Here is a 27,249-nt window from a genome sequence, read left to right as displayed (position 1 = left end):
GGCAAAATAAAGGTTGCTTAGGAGGTTCATTAGGTGGGCTGTATCAGTGAGAACAGGCTAAAAGGTCTCTGTGTGGTCAAAACTTAATGTAGGACAGAACCAAATTACTCCCCAATCTGTCTTCCACTTTGATCCATGACAGTCTCTTATGCATAGTATTAAAGATGCATTGTGTAATTTTTCTGGTGAGGGGGCTGTTAAATACTTTTCTGTTCTCTCTTCCTATTGAGTGACTGTGGATTCAACAAAATGAATGATAGATAGGACACACAATTGTTTAGCTACAGCTATGTCAAAACATTCACCCTACTGTGACAAAGTGGGCCTTTGTCTTATTTTAAATTCACCTTAATTTATGTTAAACATTTTGATTTTGGAAAGACACCTTTTGCTTTGCTTTACCTGGAATTGTTACTCACCTGGGGGAGGTACTTCCTGCTTGGCGGAGTATAAAAGGCAAGCAGGTGTCACCAATTAAGAAGACTTCTGTGCAGGTATTTGGTGTTTTGCTTTGATTTACTTATTTTTTGTTTATTTGTATTTTTGTTGGTTAAACCCAGAAGTCTGTTTTTTAAAAATAAATTTTGTCTGCGTAAGACACTTTTTGTGTCATCTGCCTCCTACTTCGACCACTTTGGCCAGCTTCCCCACACACAAATAACAAGGACCAGGCAAAGAGTGAGTGAGGAGCAGAGCACAGTGCAACTCCCAATACCAGTAATTAAATGAAGACAAATGTTATAGTCCACGGATCTACGTAGATGCAATTTAAATTAAAGGTGCAGTGCGTAACATTTCCAGTAGAGGGTCCGCCACCTGCTTATCTGGAATATAAGGAACTGTTATTGCTTTGTCTAAAATGTTCAGATCTGTGGAGAGTCAGCCTTATTTACAGAAGGAATTTTTGGGAAATAAGAGACACTCGTAATGAATAAAAGCACAAGTAGGTAGCAAACCCTCCACCAGAAAAGTTGCGCGGTGCACCTTTAACATTAAAATACCAAATGTTACTGAATCATACAACAAGAGAAAGGTAATTTGACCAGGCAGACAAGCTTGTTTACTTAGAAATTGCATAACTTTAATTGCAGCTTTTGTTACATATTATTCTGTATTGAACTCATAGATTACAGTGGAGACAAAACAACTTATTTTCAAGCTTTCAGCATTTTGAAATTCATGCATTTATAAAGTACTTTGTTCATGGTCATCTGTGAAACTATAGCGACATCTTGGCACAGTCTTAGTTCAAAGCAGATATTCAATCTAGCTCTTGACAATTCAAAACTTATTAAACCTGGCACAAAGGCATCAATTCAAATCAAACAGATGGCAAAATTACAATTATGAATTGCAATAAATTAACAATTAACAACAAATTTCCAATACATAATCCTCTAAATATTAGTGAAAATGAGAATGGTAATTTAAAATATTGGTTTTAATCCTGTTTTTTAAGCATTTAAATTTCGGTGTTAATACAATCTGACCAAAGAGTTTTAAATTTTAAGTTTAATTTAAAGGTGCACTGTGTATCTTTTCTGGAGGAGGGTTCATGACTCCATGGAAATGTTAGTGCTTTGCCTGGGATGTCCCACCACATGGCACTAAACGAGGGCAAGTTACAAGTCATCTCTATAGAAGCTTCCCCATTTACAATAATAATGCATGATTTTCAGAGGCATTTTGAGCAATAAAAACACCAATAATCTAATACATGGAAGATGCCATAATGTGAAACAATCCAAGCAAACCAATAATACCTCCACTGAGACCAGAAAAGTTACAGAGTGCACTTTTAAATGAACACTGTCAAAATTTTGTAATACTTAATGTACTGATTGTTTATCCATTTAATTATTGAAAATGTTGTTAAGAATTTTATTTTATTTGATATAGTCCTTTCAGATAAAGGTTTGTTAAGGCAATACTCGAAAGTTGTTTTTTTTTCTTATCATGCAGCCCCACCACTCTCTTAAGCCACAGTTTTCAGGTCTGAGTCTTCTTCCGTGTTTTTAAAGCTTCAGGAAATAAAGTTGGTTTGAGGGATGATGCTCTCCACTTTGTGATCTGCTGGATTCGCGGCTGCTTCATAGTTACAGATTGTGACTTCATGTCTGTGAGCCTAAAAGGTAAAATGATCAAGTTTAATTTGATTGATAGAAAAATACAGGGATGTGAGTCAAACATTTGAGCATTTTCTATTAATATTTATATAATAATATATATACATTTTCATATTTTGTTCAAAGGTCCTAGATTACACAAAATAGACTCTTGTGAGCTTTGAGTCATGTCATGTCATTTCTATTAATATTTATATAATAATATATATACATTTTCATATTTTGTTCAAAGGTCCTAGATTACACAAAATAGACTCTTGTGAGCTTTGAGTCATGTCATACATAATGTTGTATCTTCATCAAAAACATACTCAGAGTTGAGTTTTGTTTTATCCACTAATGTTGGAGTAATAAATATTTAGTCTGTCTACATCTCCAAAGCTCAAAATGCTCTATTCCTCCTTGTGATGTCAGTGGTGTTGGTGGTAGTTTCAAGAGCTACCTTTTACCTTTAATTCAGTAGATAATGGCAATTATCAGGCAGAGATTATCCAAATGATTCTAGTAAAGGTATATGGAGTTTATAAACATGCATGATATGACATCACAAAGTGGAACAGAGTGTTTTCTGTTTGAGAGAAGAACTCAGCCTAAATATGCAGGATTTGTGTGTTAAAGATATGTTTAACATCATTGATCTACACATAAGTGAGACTTGTTGATGTGGTGAGAAAGGTTGATTAAATCAGACAGATGGATAACAAGTGAGGAAAATTTTCAGAGACAAATAGTGAAAGGAATAGTTTGTGTAATAGAAAGTATAATACAAACACATTTGATGTCATTGCAAGATAAGTATTTTAAATTCTGTGTTTACAGGAAACACTTAAAGATACATATCTCCACAGATCTGGTCTATAATTTGGTTGTCTCCATGAACTAGATAAAGTTTAATGCCATGCTGTGGAAAATTACAGGCAATGCAATAACATCGGCATGGAGAGATATAGATAGCATCCTATTGAAACAATTGTGGTTGAAGTTTATTGCTTCCCAGTAAAAACGTCACATTATATCGTCCATACTGACCTCAGAGTATTCTCCTCTCAGGCCGATGTAAAAGACTCTTGTACTTTCTGCCCCAAAGTTTTTTGGGATGTGAATGGAGAGATGATTCACATTTGTAAACCGAGCAATCCTGTACAGAAAGACATGTTGAGCAAAATAATTTGAAGTTGAAGTGGAAAATTAGCTATAATTCCATGTTACAGGAATGTGCAGCTAATGAGGGCTGTTCCTAATCGTTTTAACCACTAAAATATTACACTATTGGTGCATTCATGTGTCCTTACTTTGTGGGATATTCCAGCTCTGCAGTGGGGTCTCTGTTGAGTCTAAAGGCCTGTTCGGGTTCCCGTCCTGTGTCATCAAAGGACATCTGGGCAATGTTTTTAAATCTGAAATGAGAATATGTTGCCTTCTTTAGTAGCAGAAGTGATCAGTCACATTTAGTGAGATGCATTTACTTGATTGCCTATTTTACAGTGTTGAGAAAAGGTTTTAGTTAGTTTTTTTTTTTTTAGTTAAGCTTTATGTTGACAATATTAAAATTATTTGAGCATTTGTATTTCTTGAACTGCTCATTCAGATATGATTTTGCTTTTCTTAGTTTTGTATCAGGTTTTGTGTGTTATTTATTGTTTTGTCCTTCCAATACACAGTACCTTCCCATACACAAGTAATTACAACAAAACCACTTAAATGTTGTTATGAACTCACAATCGTATCTCCGCTGGATGAGAATCGTCATCTTCCCCAGAGATAATGATACCTTTTAGCTTCACACTGCCTGTAAAACTAAAACAAAAAGTGCATGACCACAGCAGAAAACTACAAGGAAAAGAGACGCTACAAAACGATGAGATGGTGAAATAAGACAGATGTTGTTTGAGAGCACCACAAATGAAAGTGATTTTTGTTACAATGCCCTAGATTTATTGACAGATTATTCATGGTTCATCATATTTGGTTGTATCATCATCATCTTCAGACTTACGGTATATTAAACAGAAGTTCTTCATCAGCATCACTCTCCACAAACTACAAAACAAAGAAAGCAACAAAATCATCACTAAAAATACGTTTAAGGCAAAAAGACAAAATAAATGCATAAAGACTATGTAGGCTTGACATTATGCTCAAGAGGAAATGTATGGAACAAATAAATATTTTAAATTGTACCAACTTTTCTAGTGGGTGTATATGACCTTCTTGTCTCCAAGGAGATTTGTCTAGAATGTTCCACAGTATGAGATTTAACAATTACAGGTGGGCTTGCCTTTCCACACATCAAGTATGTTTAACACCATTTAGTGGAACAATCTAGGCCAACATGGAGACACCAACAAGCAGGTGGCAGGATCACCTGAAAAGTTACTCAGTGCACCTTCACCAGTGTACACAAAAACTGCAGTGCAAGCTCAATTATAAAGTTACTGCAACAATTTATTTTTTTACACTTATTTTTCAACACTGTCTATTGGGGTTTTGACATTTTATGCACAGTGACAGTCCCAAAAATAATTGAGGTCAGACATGTCAAGCTTAAGCAGAATTTATTTTAAAAAATAAGTAAAATTGCCTAATTCCATATAGGACCCGTATATATGAAAGTATAAATATTACTTATGTATTAAGAGGAAAAAAATAAAATATTGCAAAAACTTTGAGTTAGTGAATGAGTGCTGAGTCATGCCAGTGTCTGGAAGTGCAAAGTATGTTCTTATTCATTAGCCTCAATTATTGTTATTATTCCAAATACTAAAGCTAAAACCATTTTATAAACGATTAAAATAAACCCATGGATCTTTAGCGGGGTGTTTGTCAGCTTCTTGCGCTGATGCCCCGCTCTCCCTGGGTCTCTCTCTTCGGGGGTCTCGCTGACTTTTACCTTCTCCCGGTCAGTCCGCTGGTCCCAGGGCTTGAACACCTGTTTTCCGTCCCCGTCCCGGCTCTCGTTCAGACACTGCAGTTTCTCCAGGTCGATGCGCCGGTAGAGCCCGTACTCCACGCCTCTCTCCGCGGGCTCATGCTCCCCCTCGCAGCTGCAGCCTCCGCCGTGTGAGTGTCCATGCCCGTGCCCGGACATGATGGAGCTAAACACAACGTGGGTAAGCTCAAAGGAATGCGTAGTCTGCCAGAAAGTCCCGCTGCTGTTCGGCGGTGGAAGAGATGCAGATGTGGTGGAAATGTGAAGACACCTGCAAGTTTTACTTCGCAGCGTGAAACAAAATACTTCTGCGTCAAATCGACTCACGGCACAAATCACTTCCGGTTTAATTTATTCAAAATAAAGTTAGCTTAACTATTAAAGTTATGATCAACAACAGAAAGACATTTGCAGGTTTACAGTTGATATAAGTAACGATTCTTACACAAATAATTTAGTGATTTAATTTTGAAAAGCCTGTCATATGCATATTTCAAAAGGCGGCAGAAGCAACATCATTTGATGAAGTGACTGTTCAAAGAGGGCTTGGGGTTTTTTGTTAGTACTACACCGTCTATGGTTGGTACACGTAATGTAAAACCTTTATTTTGAAGTCAGGAAAGATCTCCACTTTTACCAACAAGTGGTGAAAACTGTCGTGAAATGTTTATAAACAATCTTTTTATTGCATTCAATTTTCTTTACCATTCCTTTAAAACTATGAATAATAACACCACAACAAACTTAAGGGCAAAAGTCAATGTTTAATAAAAATTACAATTTAACATTTATTAAAATCTAATAAATTCCAAATTTTAACCTACTTAATATTGGGCCCAAGTGGTGGTCTTACAGGTCCCCTTGTAATAAATACAGTCCATTTCACTGTGGAGGTTTTGTTCTGTGTAATTACCGAGACACACTCCAATGAATGACAAGACAACTGCTGTGTGTGGGCTGCCCGCTCATAAATTAAAAAATAAATTAGGTTTATTTTTTTAAAAACATGATTCTGACCAAGGATTTAAAACTGGACAGCTTTGAAAGTGGACAATGTTCCTATAATTGTTCCTTATGTAGTGAATCAAATGGTACACTTAAAACCAATTATGGGAAAATGCCATAAAATTCGTCCTTCAAAAAGGGGAATACAAGTATGTTTCCTAAAGAAAAAATATCCTAAAATATCTTTTCCTTAGGTCTCATCGGACTGAAAACAGTGTGAAAAAGTTCATCACAGTTTGAACCGTCATACTTCCCCCTAAACAGAATCTCAACCATTTAAAAGAACAAAATGACTTCTCCACCAATAAGTTCATGTATTGACGATGGATAGACACAATGTTTTTTGAGTGTGCAAATGTCATGGCTAAATGAGATAAATTAAAAACATGTTAGTTAGTTGTAATTTCATAAACTACGGGCAGTCTCTTCACACTACCGACGGGAGAATCGGTTCTTGAAGGCTTTGATAGTTTTTGCCATCATGGGGGCGATTTCTGCAAAAAAAAAAAAAAAAAAAAAAGATCTAGTTAGCAAATTCCATGTAATAGATTTTGAAGCATTTCAGGAAAAACAAAATCCATATTACAAGAAAGAAACCAACTCCATACATATAGCACACTTATAATCTGAAAGGTCTAGAATTTATTATGTAGTTGTAGTAGTTATTATGATATCCTTAAACCTAGTTTTAGAAAATATGGTCCTCATGTCAGTTCTGGTTTAGTTTTGATTTAGTAGGCTTGTCACAATAATTACTATATCGATACCATTCAATATATTAGAAATGGAACAATAATTTTTGGAGGTCAATATTTATTGTGGACACTTTTTCTTTGTAGTAGTGTGAAATTTTTCATTACTTTTTCTGCAATATGATGAGATTTGAACTGTAGAAGGTTGAATTGGACTTAAATTACACAATCCAATTATTTAAGTGCTGGAATGTGCTGTTTATTTAAACAGCTATAACTCTATACTATACTTTTAGAGCAGTTTTTGTGCATATATACATATATTTACAGTTGAACAGTAGATAGACTCAGGAACACTTACTCTTGACCTGTGGTTTGTCCCTGGCGGCTGCAGCGGCAGAGGACCCCCCGCTCAGGGCCGAGGGTCGAGAGGAGGAGGAGCCGAGGGAGGAGGAGGGACCACTGGAGTCAGACTGAGCCACTGAGAATACTGGACGTATTCTGCAGGAAATATTTTTTTAAAAGGCCATGAATAGCAACATGAATTATTTAATCCAGATTTCAGTTATTAAAATGCCACTATGACATTGTCTGATGTATGTTATATGTGTATGTAGGTTACAAATCCTGCATATTTAGGCTGAGTTCTGCTCCACCTTGTGTTGTGATGTGGTAATACAAGAAGTGATCCTCTGTGTTTTTAAATTCCATACACCTTCACTAGAATAATTTGGATGATGTCAGACCTGGCATTGCCAATCTCTACAGAGGGTAAAATGTAGCAGATAACTTGAAAACTACTTGAAAACAGAGCATTTTGAGCTTTGGAGATGAAGCCAGACTAATAAAACATTAGTCAAACATGTGAATTAAACAAAGCACAACTTCTGGTATATCTTTGATGAGGTAACAACATTATAACATGGCTTAAAGGTCACAAGAGTCAATTTTGTGTAATATAGGACCTTTAATACATTTCATTATTGGTCTTAAAGATGCACTACGTAACATTTCTGGTGGAGGATCAACTGCCTTGGTCTCAAAGGGATGTTATTGCTTTGCCAGGAATTTACACATCTAGCATTTATTCAGTCAGCTTTTTTAAATTGCTAGACCTCCATTAAAAACATGCATTCTCGCATGCATTCTACTCAGATCTGACCGGTAACTTGGTCTCCATGGATATAGTTTAATGCCATAGTGTCAAACATTCCAGGAAAAGCAATCACATAACCATGGAGACAAGGAGAAGGTTGACCCCCACCCCATTACATAGCGCACCTTTATTATATAGGCCATTAGCTATTATTTCAGTGTCAACCCGTCTACCCATATTAGAGGGGTTAAAAATACTAAAATGGCATAGAAACTAAATATTGCTGCCTCTATATTTATTTTTCTTAATATTAATTCAGTTATCATTTCATCATCCACCCTTGTACACATATTACTGTGACATTGAAAGTGAAATAGCATAGGCACAAAATGTTGGCATTTATATTTGTAGACAGTACTCACTTGATGGGGGCGGCCGCTGCTGTGGAAGAGGCAGATGAGCCGCTTGAAGTACCGAATTTTTCCTGACGCCTGCGAACGTCACGCGGCGGTTTGGCGACTGAATTTACAAAAGCCATTTTAACCTGTCGACCTGTGAAAGATGAAAAACAGCTATTAACACTTGGGCTGAACAATATTGTAAAATTATCTGACAATCTGCAATTCTTATGTTTCTAGTTCAAGATTCAGTTCACAGAACACATTCTAAACACATCCAGAGCCTTAGCATTTCAAGGTCCTATATTTAAGCTATGAAAAAAATCTGAGCATTTTTTCATTATGATTTAGGATTTTTATGCGCCTTATCTTGCACCTCTTTTATGTTCAGTTTTGTGTTAAATGAATTCCTTGTGAATCTAAGCCACGTTATTAATTATATCAACACATCATTCAATAAGTGATAGCTGGAAAACCATATTTGGGGGCTAAATATTTATCATAGCGTTCCAGAGAATCAGTGCAGTCTTGACTTGTTGGTGCACATGAAACATTTTACATTTTACACAATTCAACCTACTTTATATGACATTTTAGTGGCAAAACCTTTTTAAAATTCTCTATTTAATGGTGTATTGTGTAACTTTTCTGGTGAAGGGTCTGTTAACTGCTTTTCAGCATGGAGATGTTATTGCTTTGTCTGGAATGTTTCACAGTATGGTATTAAACCTTTCTATTGTCATGGAGACCAAACCAAACCAAGGTACAGGTCAGATTACAGGTCAAAAGTTACATAGTGCACCTTTAAATGCATGGGAGTGCAGTTTAGTAGCATTTGTAGAGAAAAGTGGGGCGGAACAAGGTAAATAATTCAACCTTTTTTTCCCCCATTACCTTTGGGTTTGTTGGCGTGTGCGGAGGAAATGTTTTGCGTTAACATCTTGAGCCTCTCCTCCCTCTCGTCATGAAGTCTCAGGTACATTTCTCTCCAAGACTCGAACTCTTGAGGCTGCTCCCGTTTGAAGTCCCTCTGACAGTGACGCATCCACAACTCGTCCGAATCCTCCGTGAACCACTGAGAGAGAGGAGGAAACAAACCAAGGTAAAGAAAGGGTCTTGACCATTTTAGGTGGTCAAGGCATTTTCTCATTCTCTAAACATGCAAAATCATCAACTTAAAATGGGACTCAGTTGATTCTTGATATTTTTAACGGGCCCATGTTACACTATTCTCTGATCTCTGTTAAAATGTTATTTCCTCATCAAAAACATACCTGCAGTTGTGTTTTGTTTCATTCACACACAAAAAACTAAATATTTAGGCTGACATCTTCTCTCAATCAGAAAACACTCTCTTCCACCTTGTGAAATCATGTGGTTATACAGGAAGTGCTCCACTGTGTTTCTTAGCTCCATACCCTGGTGGATCAATAAAGTTCTAGTTCTCCAAGTCTAAGCCTTTGTCTATACACCCTGACTAAAGTCTTTTGGATAATTTCAGTCCTGAATTCCCAATCTTTACTGAATAAAAGGGTAGGTGGTAACTTGAAAACTACGGCTTCATGACATAACAAGGTGGAACAGAGCATTTTGAACTTTTGAGATGTGCATAGACTAATAATTAAAGGTTACTTAACCATATGTGAATGAAACAAAACACATGAGGTCACAACATTATAACATGGCTTAAAGCTCAAAAGAATGGATTTAGTGTAATATAGGACCTTTAAACATGTCATTGTCCCATAAGAGTCATGAACAATAATGAAAAAGCCCCTTGGTTGTTCTGCACAAAATTGAATAATTTGAAGCACAGTAGAAAATATTTCCTGTTGGATATGCACCAAATTGATTTTAAGAGAAGTTACAACAAAGATTTTATAAGTACTGTGTATTTAGTAGCTGTAGGCCTCACCTGGTTGCTCTGTTCAATGCGGTACAGCTGCTCAGGGGTGCACCTCTCCAAAACAGGCTCCAGGATTTCAAATGGAACTCCTCCCACCTCAGCAATGGCTGCAGGGCAAACACAAAGCAAACAGTATGAATGAAAAAGGATGATATGATGAAGCAGATTGTTAGCCTTACAGCATAAAAGTTTTCATAATTTTTCTGGAAAATCAGTAACATCATTAACTTTAACAATAACTGTCAGTTTTGTGTAATATAGGACCTTTAAGATATCATTATTCTTAAGATGAAGTGATGTGTTACTCACAGTCGATGTTGTTCTGTAGCACTCGGATGCACTGCTCGTACAGCGTCATCATTCGAGGCAAATATGAGGTTTTGGAGCCAGAGAAAACGACCATTTTGGAGTTTAACCTTTTCCCTGTGAAGCCGGCATCCTCCTCATCAGTATAAAGAGCAACTGAAAAAAAACAACTAATATTAGCCATAGATTAAATTAATTCAACATAGCCTAGAACAGAACATTTAATTAAACATGTAACTTTTTATTCATTTTGTTCCTGCAATGAAAATACACAGTAGTACAATGAACAACACATAATGCAATATTTATGTATAACAGAAGGCATTTCCATGATTAGAAAGGAGCAGATATGAAGAAAAACTTTTGCCCCTTTATTGACGTTTCAATTAGATCATTTGATGGTCTTGCCATTATCCCCAGATTACAATTTTGATTTTATCAGGATTCATATTCCAAGCAGCTTTATATAGTAGTCTTTAAGAGATCAATAAATCCAGCTGCTTCTTTAGAGAATTCATACTTCCCTCTGATTTGTCAAATACACTGAACAGACAATCTCTGAAGATCATTATAGGAATAGAATCACAATTCAATTTTAATCATTATTTCATCCAGGCCTGTTTTATTTTCTCACCTTTCCGTCTCTGGGGGGACAGTGGTGTGACGTCAATGGAGGGCAGGGGTCTGTAGTTCGGTTGAATCGCAGGAAGAGGGATGTCGGGGAGAACTGGGACAGGCTCAACCACCTGCAAAACAATTTACCGTTTAGATCAGAATTTAGTATAGATTAAGTTAATATGTTCACAAATTGCTGTTAGTTCAAATGATAACTTCACATTTAGTTCAGACATATTTATTCAGTAACTGCCACGTTCATGTGCATGACAACAACAGCAACTAGCTCTGATTACAAACAAGACACGTAACATGGGCAAAAGGAGCTATAGGGTCCACTAACTGTAAAACATGAAGGTACGGTAAATATGAAAACAAGAGCTAAGAATTGCCAGGCATGATCTTTATGTCTCAAACTAGGTCTCACAAAATATCACTAAATATTAAAACTAACATTTTTATTTAAGTCATTTACCAGCGCTATTAAGCCACACACTCCCTGCCAGAATCACAGCAAAGCAAAAAAAGTGATTATGCTAAACTATTTGCGCTTTATTCATCCAACAATACTAAAATAAGATACTCTATGATGTACGATGTCCATTATTGATCCACTAGTATGGAAACACCCCCATGCTCACTTCCTATTTGGAGCGCAGTGGCTAGCAGGTTATATACAGCCTAAACCTAAACTAAGCCTAGACTAGATCAGAACCAAAGCCAGTATACATCAGGACTAAAGTGGGTTTATTTTATTTAACAGTCCCAAATATATCATCTACACATGCAAACGCAAAACACAAGACAAAACTGACAGAGGAATATTTTTTGTTGTTACCTTCTTGCGCTTTTCGGGGACTGGTCCTGAACTGGATCTGGACTTGGAGCTTGAGTGAGGTCGCTTGCTGCTGCCATTGGACTTGCTCACTTTTGACGATGAGGAAGATGATTGTGATGATGAAGGGGCGGAGGGCCGTGAAGAAGCAGACTGGGTGGAGGAGGAAGAGTGGACCGATCGGCTATGAGAGGAGACTGGGACAGAGGTGGAGGAGGGAGGGGGCTTTTTCTTCTTTTTCACTGAACTCGGCGCGTCATATGTGAGGAAAGATTCAAAAGACATGGTTGGAGTCTCGTACACCTCCTCTTCTTCATTTGTGGGGGAGTCTTTTGGAGCTTTTGGTCGGACTGAAATGGAAAAAGAGAAATTTAGACAAGGAATTTCAAGCTTCAAATGACATCTCACCATTGTATATATAGGCTTATGTGTAATAAGTAGCCTAAAAACAAAAATAATATTGATTGAGACTAGGTGTCTCTTATCGGGATTTAGATTTTTTTTTTCTTTGCACAAGTGAAGACCTTTTTGTATTAACATTTTAACTGTAGTTGATCGAATAATTAAAATCTAAAACTTATTGTGATATCTAAATACAGTGATGGGAAGAATACTTTGAAAACATATTAAGTTATAGAATACTGAATACCTGCATTAAAATGTATTTTGTAACATATTCTGATACATGGGCTAATCAGAGTACTCTGCTGAATACTTTTATACTGAGTTGCATTTAAATTATAGTGTAAAGATGCAACATAGTATTAATAACAGCTTTATATTTGTTTCACTGGTTTTAAAGCATTTCTAATCACTCATTGGAGATGGAAAAATCACACATGCATTGTCCACAAAAGCAAAGTTCTCACAGATTTTGGGCAGTTTGAAGCCTAAATTATGTTACTAAATACTTTAATGTATTCTTTTGATTTTTTTTAGAAAAGTAACTGCATTCACCAAATGAAAAAAGTAACTGTACTGGAATACAGGTACTGACTGAGTACCTGTATTCCAGTGAATCAGTGTTCAGAATATGTCTTTTAAAGGTTTAAATGGGATTATCATTATTTAGGGTTATTGTATCAGTTGCATGAAGTAGTTATATATGTAATAAAAATATACTGTGATATTATTATATGAACATTTTATAGTGACATTTTAAAGGCATTGTTAAGGAGTGTGTGTGTTGAGGTTTTTCTAAGACATAGTTCAGCGGAAATGTGTAATTGTGTATTGTGTAATCTGACTTCTCTTCTGTGTTACTATGACATGGACAAAAAGTGAACAAAAAGCAGCTCACGTTAAATTTCAAAATCCAAATTTTGATATTTATATAGCACATTCATTTATTTAGATAGCAACTGTAATGTTTCTAAAGTATTGCACAAAAAACACCAAAAAACAAATAAACACATGCTCTACCAGTGCTCATAAAATAATAATAAAACCCTACAATAAACTGTGGATAAAAACTAGTTAACCACATTTCCTGTATCACACATGAGTACTGAGAAAAGATCATCTGACAACAAAACCCAACTACTTTGCAAAAATTCAAGCATCTTTTACTATTGAAGTAACAATCGCAAATAAAAGAACATTTATTGAAGCCACTCCCAGTCTTGTCCACTTTCTCCGTTTGCATGTACTTTCCTGCTATCAGTACTGTATGTCTATACTTTTTTTCACTGTGAAATTAGTTCAGTGCTACTGTATCTTATCTGTGTCGATGAGCAGATTATTTGTTGCCATTTTGCCTTTTTGTATAAAACCAGGTGAAGTTATAGTTATAAGTTCATATTACACAAAATTGACTTGTGTGCTTTAAGACATTATAATGTTGGTACCTCCTCAAGAACACACCCGGAGTTGTGTTTTCTTTCATTCACACATTGAGTAACCTTTTATTATTAATTTGTTTACATCTCCCAAGCTCAAAACGCTCTGTTACACCTTGTGATGTCATATAGTGGTACTTTTTGAGTTAAGAGCTATCTTTTACCTTTTGTTTAGTATTGGCAATTCCAGGGCTGAAATCATCCACATGATTCCAGTGATGGTTTATGGAGTTTAAAAACACAGTGGTACCATCCTGTTTTATATTTTGAAAAACTGAGTCTAAATATGCAGGATTTGTGTATTAAACATGTGTGAATGAAACAAACCATAACTCCGGGTATGTTTTTGCTGAAAAAACAACATTATAACATAGATCAGAAAATTGCATAATATAGCTCTTTTAATCATTGAATTATATTAACCATTGCCTCTTCCTATGGTCATGACTTTATTACTTTTGTTTTGTCATTTATTTTTGTTCATTTAAAACTCACCATTGTCTCCTTTGTTCTTTTTGTCTTCCCTCTTGGCCTCCTGAGAGGGTTTTTTATGTTTTGGTGGTTTCTGTTCTGGACTATGGTGCCTCTCCCACCTCTCTACCTCCACTCTCTTCTTCCCCTCTCTCCTGTCGCTGCTGCCAGGTCGGCGCTCCTCTGTCCTGTCCCGGTTCTGGTGGTGGTGGTTTTTGTGGACCTCTTTTCCGGATTTGCTGCTCTGTTTTGGATCTTTTCTGGGAGGCGGGGGCGCAGGTGGAGGGCTGGGCTGTAGGCAGAGGAAAATAAAATTACTAAAATATACTATTAATTAATATAGCTGTAGCCATTGTGACACACCATAAAGGGGCAGGCCGAAATCAGCAGTTCAACAGTTTTCAACAGTGTTCCAACTGCAACTATTAGCTATCCTTAAAATGAGGACTGAAGAACTTCATATGAGTAAAAGTTCAAACATGAGATGTTCTGGAACAAAATCAGTCTGTAAATATTCGTATTACATTCAGTTAAAGGTCCAATCCAGATATCTGCTTAACCGACATCATGGAACTGATACCCGATGTACCAAAATTGTCAGTATTGGCACAGATATTTGATACCAGTACATTCCTAGTCTTAGATATTACATAGATATAAATGTATGTGAGCAGGAAAAAGCATAATATGTCTTCATGAGCTGACTATGCTCCAAAAATAAGTGTAGCATCTCTGCTCCAACATCTTGGATCAAAAACTCTTGAGGGACTTCTAAAACATCAACAACTGGTGTATAAAATTAGCAACCAGCTCATAGCGGTGCATGCCATTCACCTCACTCCAGCTGACTGCGGAATCAGATCTTATCATCCATACAACCATCGGACCCTATAACCCCAGTCCCAGCATGGAATCAACGACCAACTGAAGGAGTTTCAAGCCCGACTTTGCACTCTCCCTTCATTGACGTGATATCTACGCCTGTCAGGATAACAAATTTTGAAGTACAAAATTTTTTAAAAGTAAATATAGAAGATAAACAATATCTACTGAAACTAATCTATGCCACTGACAGAATAACCCAAGAGCAGATTTAAACCACAAAAAATTATATAAATCTTCAATATGTTTAACATACGCAAACGGTAAAAAAAAAGAAAAAAAGAAACACTTCAGTGCTTAGATTGCATCTGCAATGAGTCGTTAAGGTATTAATTCAACCTTTTACGGCTTAAATTTTATTGTATAGACATAAAGACATAAAATAACCAAGAAGGTCCAAGAAGTACAAAAAAAGTATATGTAGAAGAAAATTTTAATCTAATAACAAAGAGAAAAAATATAATACACATATATAAATCATCATTACGCACCTCTGGCTGTGGACTGTCATACTCATCAGACTGGTAGCTGTTTCTTTGCGGAGAGCTGTACTGAGGAGAGTAGTTTGGGTTGTAGCCTTCCTCGTCTTCCTCGTCCTCCTCTTCCTCGTGGTCATTGTGGTCATATGAATGCTCAGGAGAGGGTTCAGGTGAAGGTTGAGGAGAAGGTTCAGGTGAGGGGTCCCGGACTCGTTTGTGCCGTTCTTCGACTCTGTGGGACTGGGGTTTGGGGTGGTGACTGTTGGAGGTTCTAAAATATAAGGAAAAAAGTTTGACAAATTAGAACTTGGGAGAAAAATAGCAAGTTGTAAGAGGTGTATATCAAAAATTTTAAACTACTACTAAAAGTTACAACTGATTACTAACTGTATTGGCTGTGGTCAGTAGACAAAACAACCCATAATTTATAACAAACACACAAATGCAGTTTATTTTTATTAGTTGTCTTGAAAATTACACTATGCAACTTTTGAGAGACAGGTTACTTATGTTATGGCATGTTACTGCTTTGCCTGGAATGTAGTATGCCATATACCCTATTTATTTCATGTTAAGTGAATTTGACCTTTATTGCTCAGAAATACATTAAAAACACGCATTCTCATTGTCAGCGTAGTCGCCTCTTCAAAGATCTGACCTGTAATTTGGAATTGTACAGTTACTTGCTTGCTTCTTTAGAAACTGAAACATTTAACAAAACAAGGATATCTCTATGGAGACAAGCAATTGGCGATCTCTCCACCAGGAAAGTTACACATTGCACCTTTAAGTACTACTAAATGTAATAATCCAAAATATATTTCTAGGTATAACTACAAAATATTCTGTTCAATTATTTTACACTGCAATCAAGAATACATAGAATAATACAATTTATTAGGATTAAGGCAGATTAAGTACACATATTAAAGGTATATTATGAATTGTAAATTATTCTTGTGAGCTTTTAGCCATGTTGTTACCTCATCAAAAGTATACATGAAGTTGTGTTTTGTTTCATTCACACGATTGAGTAATGCTTTATTAGTCTTTCTACATATAAGCTCAAAATGCTTCATTTTATCTTGTGATGTCATGAAGCTGTAGTTTTCAAGTCAACAGCTTTCTTTTACCTTTTGCTCATGTATATAGTTAAAAAACACAGCGGAGCATGTCCTGTATTACAACATGACATCACAAGGTGGAAGAGAAGAACTCAGCCTAAATATGCAGGGTTTGTGTGTTAAACATGTTTGAATGAAGCAAAACACAACTCAAAGGATGTTTTTGATGAGGAAACGACATTTTAATATAGATCCAAAAATAGTGTAATATGGCCCTTTAAGGTGTGTCAAATGATAGCAACATGCAAAAGTACATTATGTTCTGGTTGTTTCAAGTTTCTTCATGATCCTCTAATAAGAATAGAATAAATCTGTATATAACATGGAATAATACATTTAAAAAGACCAAACAGGTCTAGCCGTTAGGATAAATTGCAAATTAAACTGAAATTCCACCAAATGACAACAAACTAGCTACCGGTACTTCTACTTCTTCACAGACTTCCACATTTAGTTGACAGCAGTGGGGTAGTGACATAAAATCCACATGTTTCAGCTTGTATTTGCCTCAAGAAAAATAGTTGTTTTTTTTAAAAAAGGAGTGTACCTGTACCTGTCTGAGGATTGAGGAACCAGTTTCTTCCATTTGGCCACAAGGTTTTTGGCCAACTCTCCAACTATTTCATGTTTTCTCAAAGAATTCACAGCTTTGCCCACTCCAGTTTCCTGAAGAAAAAAAAATATATATATACAAAAGGTGTCCAAATATAAATATTTATTAACAGGTCTAGGTTTTCCCCTCACACTTTAATGTGCACTACTAAAAAAGTCATATTCACAGGACAGAAATGAACCTTTCTTGGATACTTTAGAATGATCTAGAGCAGTATCAGAAGAAAGTATAAGAGCACATAAACTAGTATATGCCCATGGACCACTGTTAAACCTACCGCAGGACTGAGGGATTACACAGATATAAGGCCACATGATAACACAAACGTACTAAGATTTAATGTTGAAAATGACATTCTATTCTATAGACTAAATATAGACTCTTTTTAATTATCATCATGACATCAGAATCGGTACTTAATATCGAAATCGAGTTTGACATTTTAGTACTGTGACAACACTAGCGCACTATGTAACTTTTCTGATAGAGGGTCCGCCACCTGCTTGTCTCTAAGGAGTTACTACTTTGCCTGGAATGTTCCACAGTATGGCACTGAGACAAGCAAGTGACACCACCAGGTCAAGTGACAGGTCAGATCTGTGTAGACTGACACTATTCACAGTAAGGATACATGTTTTTCAAAGTATTTATTTTAGAACAATAAACATACCTGTAATAAATGCAAAATAGAAAGGTTTAATGTCATATGGTGGAACTTTCCTGGTAAAGAAATAACAACCCCCTCAAAAGAAATATTACACAGTGCACCTTTAAGCTATTAACTGTCATATGAAAGAAGAAAATGAATGATTAGTGTTTTTTTAATACTGACCACCAGGATTTCGACAGTCATGGGAAGCTCCCCCAGTCTTCTGAGAGCCTTTACCAACTGGAAACAGAAAGTAAAAACAAATCACAAAATGCAACAATAAAACGATTTTACTTTCTAGGAACAATATTGACTACATTAGGGCTGAACAATAAACACCAGGATTGTGTCACCATGTATTTCTAGAATTTCCAGTTTTCTTCATCTTAATGCAAATTTCACTTAATGTTCATTCAAAAGTATTCTGACATAGTGATTCAGCAGATTTTTTTCCTTTTAATTTCTTTATAGTTGCTGATGTTTTTTTATTTTATATTTTTTAATGCATATCTCTATAAATGTTATGCACATGTTGCAAGGTAATGTACACCCCAAACTCTGATTAAGAAATTTCAGCACAGGAGCGGAGAATGAGAGCTTTGTGCACAAAAAAAACAAACAAAAAAAACACATTTAGCCCCATAAGAACAGAGATATTTTTATTTTTTTGTAGTGCTACGTTTTATTTAGATTATGCATAATTTCACTGGGTAAACAGACTGCTACTCTCAGTTTGAACCATTTTAAACACATTTTAACATTGCTCATTGCTCTCTATGATTAGTTTGATGTCAAAGGTGCACTCTGTAACTTTTTGGTTAGAGGTCTGTTACCTTTTTGTTTCTATGGATACATCATTGCTCTGACAGGAATGTTCCACCTTATCACTTTAAACAGCTCTACCTTACGTTTATTAAATTACAGGTATTTTCATCTCGCTTAAAAATACCTAAAAAAAACACACATTCTGTCTGTGAGTGGGGTTGCCTCTCCACAGATCTGACCTCTAATTTGGGCTGGTTTGGGCTCCATGAAGATAGAATGGTTTAATACTATACTGGGAAACTTTCCAGACAATAATAACAAAAGCATTTCTTCACCAGAAAAGTTACACAGTGCACCTTTAAATGAATTCTCACATCGTTTCTGTCATATAAATAAGTATATAAAGAGCCAGTCTTTTGCACGGCTCTTAGACATTAAGGGATGCAAAAGATTTGCATCCCATAAAGAAGCCAAAAGTCCTATCATTAATTAACTGCATGCATGGAGAAGTCTAAACAACTGGAAAAAACAGGTTTTACATAAGTGCCCATGAAGTTTTTTTCAACACATTATACACAACATTATAATTTAGCCAGCATTTTTTAAAACTATTTACAACCATTTATATTTCCATTTCAACTGATCTTGCGTTCCACAATACATAATATTACGATTTTACAGAGACATGTGTAAAGTAGTGAACGCAGGTGAACAAGGACTGCAGATGTAAAGTAGCTTGTCACTAAATCTAGCGCAGAGCAATTTTTCTCTTTGAGATCACTGTAATCTGTGCATGGTCCTTGTAAATAGATAATACAATAGATTAGCAATACAAATCTAATTAAAAATAAAGGCCTGTTGATTTAATTAATTTCTAATCATAAATGATATGGTTTGGTCATTTTAAGTGATTGAATTTTAAATCTACAACCAATCCTCTGTCAGTAAAAGCCTGTGTACTTGAGGAACACATACTTTAGGTCAAACAGCAATGATTACAATGTCCATTGTTTATATTCAAGGAAATTATACTGAAATTAGTTTTTAATAAGACAATATAAAATGTAATTAAAAATCTGGATATGAACTAACTTATAGTTGTGGATCAATACAAGGTGTCGATCCCACACATGCATGGATAATAGCACAGAAACAAGTTTGGGGAATACATTTTTCCTCAGTGATCCAAAAACAGAGCTTTTACTGTACACTGTGTTTTTTTGTTGTTGTTTTTTTTCATTTGACTTGAGAATGCTGGTAAAATTGATCTGTGACACTACATTTTTAGCAAAAATTGAGATTAAGAGCTCACTCAAGGTATAATTTCAATAATGACTTTTCTATTTTTATTGCATACCTATTCTATGCTATGAAGTGACCCAAATAAGGATTACACTCTTACTTTTCCTAATAAATGAATCTGTGTCACATCTTAAAAAAGCCAGTTCAATCAAGTCACAGAGCAAAAATTAGTGAAATAAATTAAGGTTTATAGCACCTTATTATCAAGGCCTGCACAAATGTATTGTTTACAGATTTTAAAGTGCAATATGGTCTATCATGATGAGAATGTAAGCTGAAAAAACAAAACATTTTTAACGCTATTTAATCAATCACAGAGTAACTACGCAAACATTTTATCAGCATTAAAATGAATGGGCATTGTCTATTTCACATAACGTTGCCTGTTAGCTCCTCTGCTAATCCTGGCCCTCAAAGCCATTATTTTGTTTTGACACGATATATCGCTGAGATTTTAGTTTTGGTAGAATAAATTGTAAGCGAGAGCATACTGGCGTGTTTGTGTTTTAAACTAATCATTTAAAGACAGAAACTAATTAATTATTTTGCTAAAACAAGTTAAAGCTCCGTAAATAAGATGACGTTTCACGAGAGGCCTTTAGGACCCACAGTAGACGATAGGAAATTTGAGCAGCATTGAGGGAAAGGCCTGTAATATGGCCAAGAAAGATTCGTGAAAAATAATTCAAATAAAATTAAAACTCGATGTTTGAGCGGGTGAGATCTGTAGCTGGAGTTATATTACTATTTTATTAAATACTCATCTATACAAACTATTGTAGAGAATTGTGTAACGTTGATTCATCCATTCAGATACAATGCGACTGTTCCAAGTGTTCTAACTATTTACAATTACATGAAACATTTTATACTTTTCCAAAGTATAAAGGATTATCACATTAAGGGAGTTATTTGATGATTTCTGATTATCTCTACTTTTAAAATCTTGAAATCATACAGCTTTTAATTACAATATAAATAAGGGAAAAGGCAAATAAGATTTACTGAAAACATCTAGGTTAAGTTCCCTTTGTAATGTTAAATATTTCCCATTTTGCTTGCTTGACACGATAACATGTACTGTTGTTGAAATCCCACAATTTATCGTGGTATTTCTGACAAAAGTTTATTTTTTTTATAGAGATGAAAATCGTAGATCAGAGACTGCCTGAGGACCCTGAACGCAGTGTGTTTATCGGAGGCGACTTTACTCAAACTGCGTGGCTTCCCTTGGGCCTTCCCCGGGACAAAGCCTCGGGTTTCGGGAGGCCACTACAGATAGAGGACCCCACTCCCCGGTGTCGATGACCCAGTGGGCCCTACCTTTCGGGGCTCTTGGTTCTCCTGGAGCCGGGACTGGAGCCTGTCCACTGTTTCGAGCAGGTCCTCCGCCATGTTTACTGATGGTACTTTGACTCTACCGGAAGCTGCTTCATTCCGAGCGATGCCAAGTTCCGCGAATCCAAAAATTCCTAAAAACATCATACATTCATCACCGATAAAACAAAGGTAAGGCAAACGTCTGTGAAACTAAATTAATTACATGACTTTTCTTTTTTTTTTTTTTGTCTTTGACGTGACATTAGCGTGGTTTTAAAAAGAAAAGAACACGTTATGAAAATGCCATATGCAAAGAAATTCCAAATACCACTAACAAAAATTAAAAGCTGTGGTTGCATAAAATAAAATGAGAATTATTACACTTTGAACGCAATTTTAACTTAAATAAAATATCAATTATATTTTAATGTGAAAGGTTGAAGTCATGAAAGCGAGCTGACGTCACTGCACAGCTGACCTGACACCTGTTTGACATGTAGACGCATAATTATAAAGTGTACCTTAGTAACCCCACTATAATATAGTTTTACCACTTCTATCTGTAATATTATAGGCTATGACCTACTACCAGATTAAAGTTAACATGCACTAACAATAGTGCATTTAAGATAAATTCCTGTTGGTCATGTATTTATGTCTATAACATGGTGGTGGCACCTGTATTATAAAGTCTGAGAATCTGATATCAGGCCGATGGCATTTTACACAGGTGACCTATAAGATGGCAGTTTAAAGATAGGATAGGTGTAATGACCCATTGATTGATTTCCCAATGTCTCTGCAGACCAGATATGCATTTAGGAGAATAGGAAAAAGAGAATTGTACAATTTTAGGCCTAAGAATAAGAAACAGTTTTGCCTAAATATTACTTGTATAACTGAAAATGTCCTATTAACATGTGATACCCATCCTCTAGGCTGCCGTATCATACCTATCAACACCAGTGCAAGTAACATAAGATGTGAAAATGTCTGCAAGTTTACAACAACAATAATTAGTGGAAATTGAGCGGGTCCAAGATAGACCCTTGAGGAACACCTACCAAATGTGAATCTAAAAGAAATTTTGAAAAAATAATAATTTTTTTTTCACATCTTATCTGTATGAGAGTTAATAATGGAACTAGAGACAACTCAAAACATGATTTACCCGTATGCAGACACCTGAAGCCTAAACCATGAGGCCACTGGAGATGAATGAGGAGGGGCTGGGTGTCAAGTGGACTGCCCTGTGGTGGGGTATTTTTAGCGGGGTGGAGGGCGCTGCGGGGTGCCTGTATTTGGAGATGGAGGTGGGAAGCAGGAGGAGCATGAAGTTGGATTGAAAGATTGTTGGTTGATGCGTCACTGCTTTGGTCTGAACCCCAAATTTACCTCAACCTGTTGTATCATCCAATACACACACACAGCACAGCGCCGGACTTGGAGGATCGAGGGACTAAGACAAGGAAACTTTGAAGACTACTTTGAATAGTAACAAAACTCAGACGGACAAGGAAGGAAGGAACAGTTGGATTCTGAATGCAAGAAAAGTGGTAAGTACTAGACCTTATTTCCATGTGTAACACCTCTTGTTATATCTCAAATACTTTCCTTTTTCAATGTAAAGTAAGATTTATATTGCAACAAACTGAACAATTCTTTCAAAGTCACACATGATATCAGTAGCCACAACTTGTCTGGGGTAACTTGGCAAAGCCTTACCACTAGAGCTGAACAATTAATTACATTTTAATTGATTTGCAATTCAGTCATTTCAAATTGTCCATATGCCTGAGACCTCTTAATTGAAAAATGTACAGATAATCTTTCAGTAAAAGCATATTGTTCGGAGCGTAGTAGAGTGTAGACTTTTAAGGCTTAAATATGACTGTTTAGTGTGTCAAATAGATGGCACTGATTAAAAGTATTTTTTTTTATGTTCAAGAAGTGATTGTTGAAGGTCTAGTTTATTTGTTTTTAATTAGACTATATATTAAATCAGGACTCAAATTTGCACTTATTTTTTGTCTATTCTTCTTGCCTGTTCTATTCCGTATCCTTACTCCACAACACCACAGCTCACCGAAAATCACAAGCATCCATATAAGCGTACTAGGGTGTCAGAAAACCAAAGGTAAAGTGACAGGATGCAATGTTGATATATGAGCTCAACGCACAAATCTTAATTGCTCTAACATAACCAAGCAAACCTAATACTCTATAATTCACAATTCATGCCTTTGAATGAATAGGCTGTAATCATCTATAATTTGTGGAAACCAAATGTTGTACCAGTTGTTGTCTTTGGTCTTTTCTGCAGTAGGGCTCCTATTGTTTTGATAGAGGTCTGAAGCTTTAACTCGTAGGTCAACTTCTATAAATAGCCTCTGTGTGATACTAAAGGCATTTGACTCAAGAGTAGATCATACTTCAGTGTTTGTTTACCATTTTTGAAACCATTAATGAGATGAAACTGGAGACTATCTATGGTCTAGTTTTTGATTGGTTTCAGATTTTAGCATTTTGATCATTCACACTTGGTCATTATCAGGTTTTGCTGACTACTTAATTTTATCTTTATTTATCCAATGGTACAGTAAATAGAAAGGAAATATAACTCAATTTATTCATGTTTTAAAGCAATTGGTTTGGTTTATCTATGGTTGCCTTTTTTTCTAGTGGCTACAATAACATTTCTAGTGGAGCTTCCGCCACCTGTTTGTCTCCATGAAAATGTTATTGCTTTGTCTAGAATGTTCCACAGTATAGATTAAACACATAATGGAGACAAGCAAGTAACACCACTACGCTACATTACAGTTCAGATCTGTGGAGAGTTGCCCCTATTCACAGAAGGAATTGTTATATTTCTGAGGAATAGAAACACCTGTAATGAATAAGTGCTAGATGGATCTGTTTAAAGTCATAGCATGGAACATTCCAGGCTAAGCAATAACATCTGGAGACAGGTAGGTAGCGGACCCTCCACCAGAAAAACTGCGCAATGCACCTTTAACATGAACATAAGTAAAAGAACATAAGTCAAAGTAAAAGATTCAAGTGTCTATATTTTCTCTATATCTGGAATTTTGTTTGTTGGATCTGCTGCAAAATATGCAATTTTCGTAGACCTTAGATACTGTGTAGTAAAGGTTTGGTCAATGGAGTATATGCCTGTAGCTTACGTCGCTGTCATTTGAGCTCAATGTCATTATAAAGATATTAGATTTGATGTATGAAGTTTCCGCTGTATCTGTTAAAATGTTTAATCTGATACTTGTTTATGATGTTAAAAAATATGTCCTTGACCTAGTGGCCACTCTCTGCTCTACTACTACTATACCTGTATTATAAAACTGACTCGAGGCCTGTATGTAAACACTACAGTCATGTGCGCCCTAGACTTGAAAAGTAACACGTAAGGCCAAGAATCAAAATAAATGTTTTTATCTCAGTTAAAATGGGTCCTAGACTGGAACCATAGACTCTATAATGAAGTGGACTAAGGGAGTGAGACGTCACCCATAGCGGCTCCAGACAAATGAAGGTCATGAGACTAGCAGTTATAGCGGCGAATTTGGAGGAATATATTTGCGGACAAAATAGCAAAATAAAAACACCAGGATCGTGTAGAGTGGGTTAATAGAAACATTTTAAGGCTAGCAGCAGTTACGGGGGGGGGGGGGGGGGGGGGGGGCTTACTTCCTATTTGGAACACAGCGACAAGCAAGTTAGTTTTGTCCACTTATATAAACAGTCTACAGTTGAGACAGGTTTTTATAAATTTAATAATACATTTTGGTTTTCCCTCATAGTGATGGATAAAAATAAGTGATAAATGTAAGTAGTTAATTCTTTTAGTTTTTAAATTTTCTGTCACTGATTTGTAGATTGTAAATGCATAGGCTTACTTGTTTTGCATGTTTTTTTTTCTTTGTAAAAGGTAAACCTAAACAATGTATGCCAAATGCAGAGAAGACAAAAAACTTGGTTAGGTAAAGGTTACATAAAACTAGCTGTGTTTGCATTTAAAAAGAAATAGTCTAAAACAACCTGGACTATACTTTGGCATCACAAAATCACACTTTCTTGCCTATTGTTTTATCATTTAAAACATTTAAAAGTACTATATTGGGCTTTAAAATTAAATATAGGTAGCAAGTGACATTTATACAATGAAGTAATTAAAATGTAGATTATATCTGCCACCATAGTCTCCCCAGAATGTGTGGGAAACACTTTAATGCATTTTGAATCTGCCATGAAAACGTAGCATTTTACACTTACACTTAACAAGCTAGTACTGTTTTTACTGTTCCCTCTCTTGTCCGATCTGCAGAGAGGAGGGAGTCTCTTTTTAAATAGATGCAACAGCCGATGGTTTACAGTGTCCCCACATGGACAGGACAAGCCCAGACGGGGTGGGGTGAGGGAATGTGTGGGTGTGGGGGGGTGGCAGCTGTCCTGGGTGTCATATGAAGGAGCAGTGAATAGTTAGAGCAGCTTCAGACGACTCGAGATGTTGCAATCTCTACTGGAAAAGATGCAACACCGGTGTACAGTTATGTTACATGTACATGAAGGTGACACAGTGATTAGATAACTGCCTTATTCAATTTTAATAGGAAGTTAAATATGTTGTGGCACTTTGTAATGACTACACCTTAAGTAGCAGGTGTACTATATAACATTTTGGCTCAAGGTCCGTCACATGCTTGTTTCTATGGATATGTCATTGCTGTGCCTGGAATGTTCCGCAGTGTGACATTAAACAGCTGTAAGTCACATTTATTATATTACAGGTGGTTTAATAGCTCAAAAATATCTACAAAAGTGGCTTTTTAACTGTGAGCATACGTTAGGTCCGTCCCCCTTCCGTGTCCATAGATCTGATCTGTAACATGGTCTGGTTTTGGTCTCCATGAAGATATAAAGGTTTGATATCATATTGTGAAACATTCCAGATAATTCAATAAAAATGAGAAAAGCAGAATGCATCTTTAACGAAATGTGCAAACAGAGTCATGTATTTATTCCCTTTATTTAGACATGTATAATGATAATGGGGCAACAGCAAATGCATTTTGTGGTTGTGTCCACGGGCAAGACACCTCACTTCACCCACCTTATCTCAAGTGCTGATTAAGTACAGGTTTATAAATGACAGTGTTTGTGAGAGTAAGTGGGGACAATGGATGGAAATTAGCTACAATCTGCCATGTTTATGCATTCTCTATCTTCAATATATAATATCAATCCAATACTATGACCTTCTGTTTATATTTATCCATTTGAAGCTTTATACTTTCTTCTTCTTCTTCTTTTAGGACTTCTAGGACATTCAGTCAAGAGTGTTTAACAGCAGAATTTGTCTATTTATACTGCACACCAAAATATAAAGCTTAGATATGGAACTTTTCAAAAATTACTGATAGCCCTTTCCACCATGAATAATACCAATGGGTTTTTGGGGTCTAACCCATGAACTAATTGTGTGATAATGGAGAAAATCCAGACTTAAAACAGGACCAAACCAAGTCTACATCAGGACAGAACTGGGCTCAAATGAGGACCAAAACCAGGACCAAACCAGGACTAAACCTGAAGTAAAACAGGACCAAACCAGGGCCAAACCAGGATCAAACCAAGACCAATCCAGGGCAAGTGTGACCGCCCCAAAGTGTTAAAATCACAATGTGACAGAGATGTCAACACTGCACAGATCAGACACCTCCACCAAGGTCAGAGCAGGCTGCAGCTGTCCGTCAAAAAAACAAAACCACACGTTCAACCACTGATAGCAATGTCGACTGGGTCGATACGATAACAAATTTTGGAGCATGAAATATCACTACAGAGTTATACTAAGAAAGTAATTATATTTAAAGTACTTCA

The 27,249-nt window shown here is 36.0% G+C and overlaps 3 protein-coding genes across 3 annotated transcripts in view; 1 reads left to right on the top strand and 2 right to left on the bottom strand.

The window, feature by feature from the left end:
* Positions 1-1,034: 1,034 nt before the first annotated feature.
* pithd1 (PITH (C-terminal proteasome-interacting domain of thioredoxin-like) domain containing 1) lies at positions 1,035-5,408 on the bottom strand. The gene is made up of 6 exons (XM_020932857.2): positions 5,017-5,408; positions 4,123-4,166; positions 3,846-3,923; positions 3,419-3,523; positions 3,156-3,264; positions 1,035-2,125 (listed from the first exon to the last, which is right to left on the bottom strand). Exons 1-6 carry the CDS (start codon positions 5,212-5,214, stop codon positions 2,024-2,026), a joined length of 636 nt encoding a protein of 211 aa, XP_020788516.1. The 5' UTR covers positions 5,215-5,408; the 3' UTR covers positions 1,035-2,023.
* A 391-nt stretch (positions 5,409-5,799) lies between these two features.
* Positions 5,800-21,465, bottom strand: eloa (elongin A). The gene is made up of 13 exons (XM_020932580.2): positions 21,355-21,465; positions 18,148-18,204; positions 17,256-17,368; positions 15,591-15,849; positions 14,242-14,509; positions 11,912-12,258; positions 11,093-11,204; positions 10,462-10,614; positions 10,162-10,259; positions 9,141-9,321; positions 8,271-8,400; positions 7,114-7,253; positions 5,800-6,554 (listed from the first exon to the last, which is right to left on the bottom strand). Exons 1-13 carry the CDS (start codon positions 21,424-21,426, stop codon positions 6,493-6,495), a joined length of 1,992 nt encoding a protein of 663 aa, XP_020788239.1. The 5' UTR covers positions 21,427-21,465; the 3' UTR covers positions 5,800-6,492.
* The window catches only part of klhl43 (kelch-like family member 43), a 20,472-nt gene continuing 14,278 nt past the window's right edge, over positions 21,056-27,249 (top strand). Inside the window, 2 exon segments of the mRNA XM_020932754.2 lie at positions 21,056-21,540; positions 22,782-22,907. The gene's annotated coding sequence lies outside the window, so the exon portion shown is untranslated.

Source organism: Boleophthalmus pectinirostris, unplaced genomic scaffold (genome assembly GCF_026225935.1).
Source record: "Boleophthalmus pectinirostris isolate CB_2022bp ecotype Guang Dong unplaced genomic scaffold, ASM2622593v1 HiC_scaffold_21, whole genome shotgun sequence".
In the NCBI taxonomy this organism is placed as follows: Eukaryota; Metazoa; Chordata; class Actinopteri; order Gobiiformes; family Gobiidae; genus Boleophthalmus; species Boleophthalmus pectinirostris.
The sequence above is the reverse complement of the archived record's forward strand: the minus strand, read 5'-3'. Positions and strand labels throughout refer to the sequence as shown.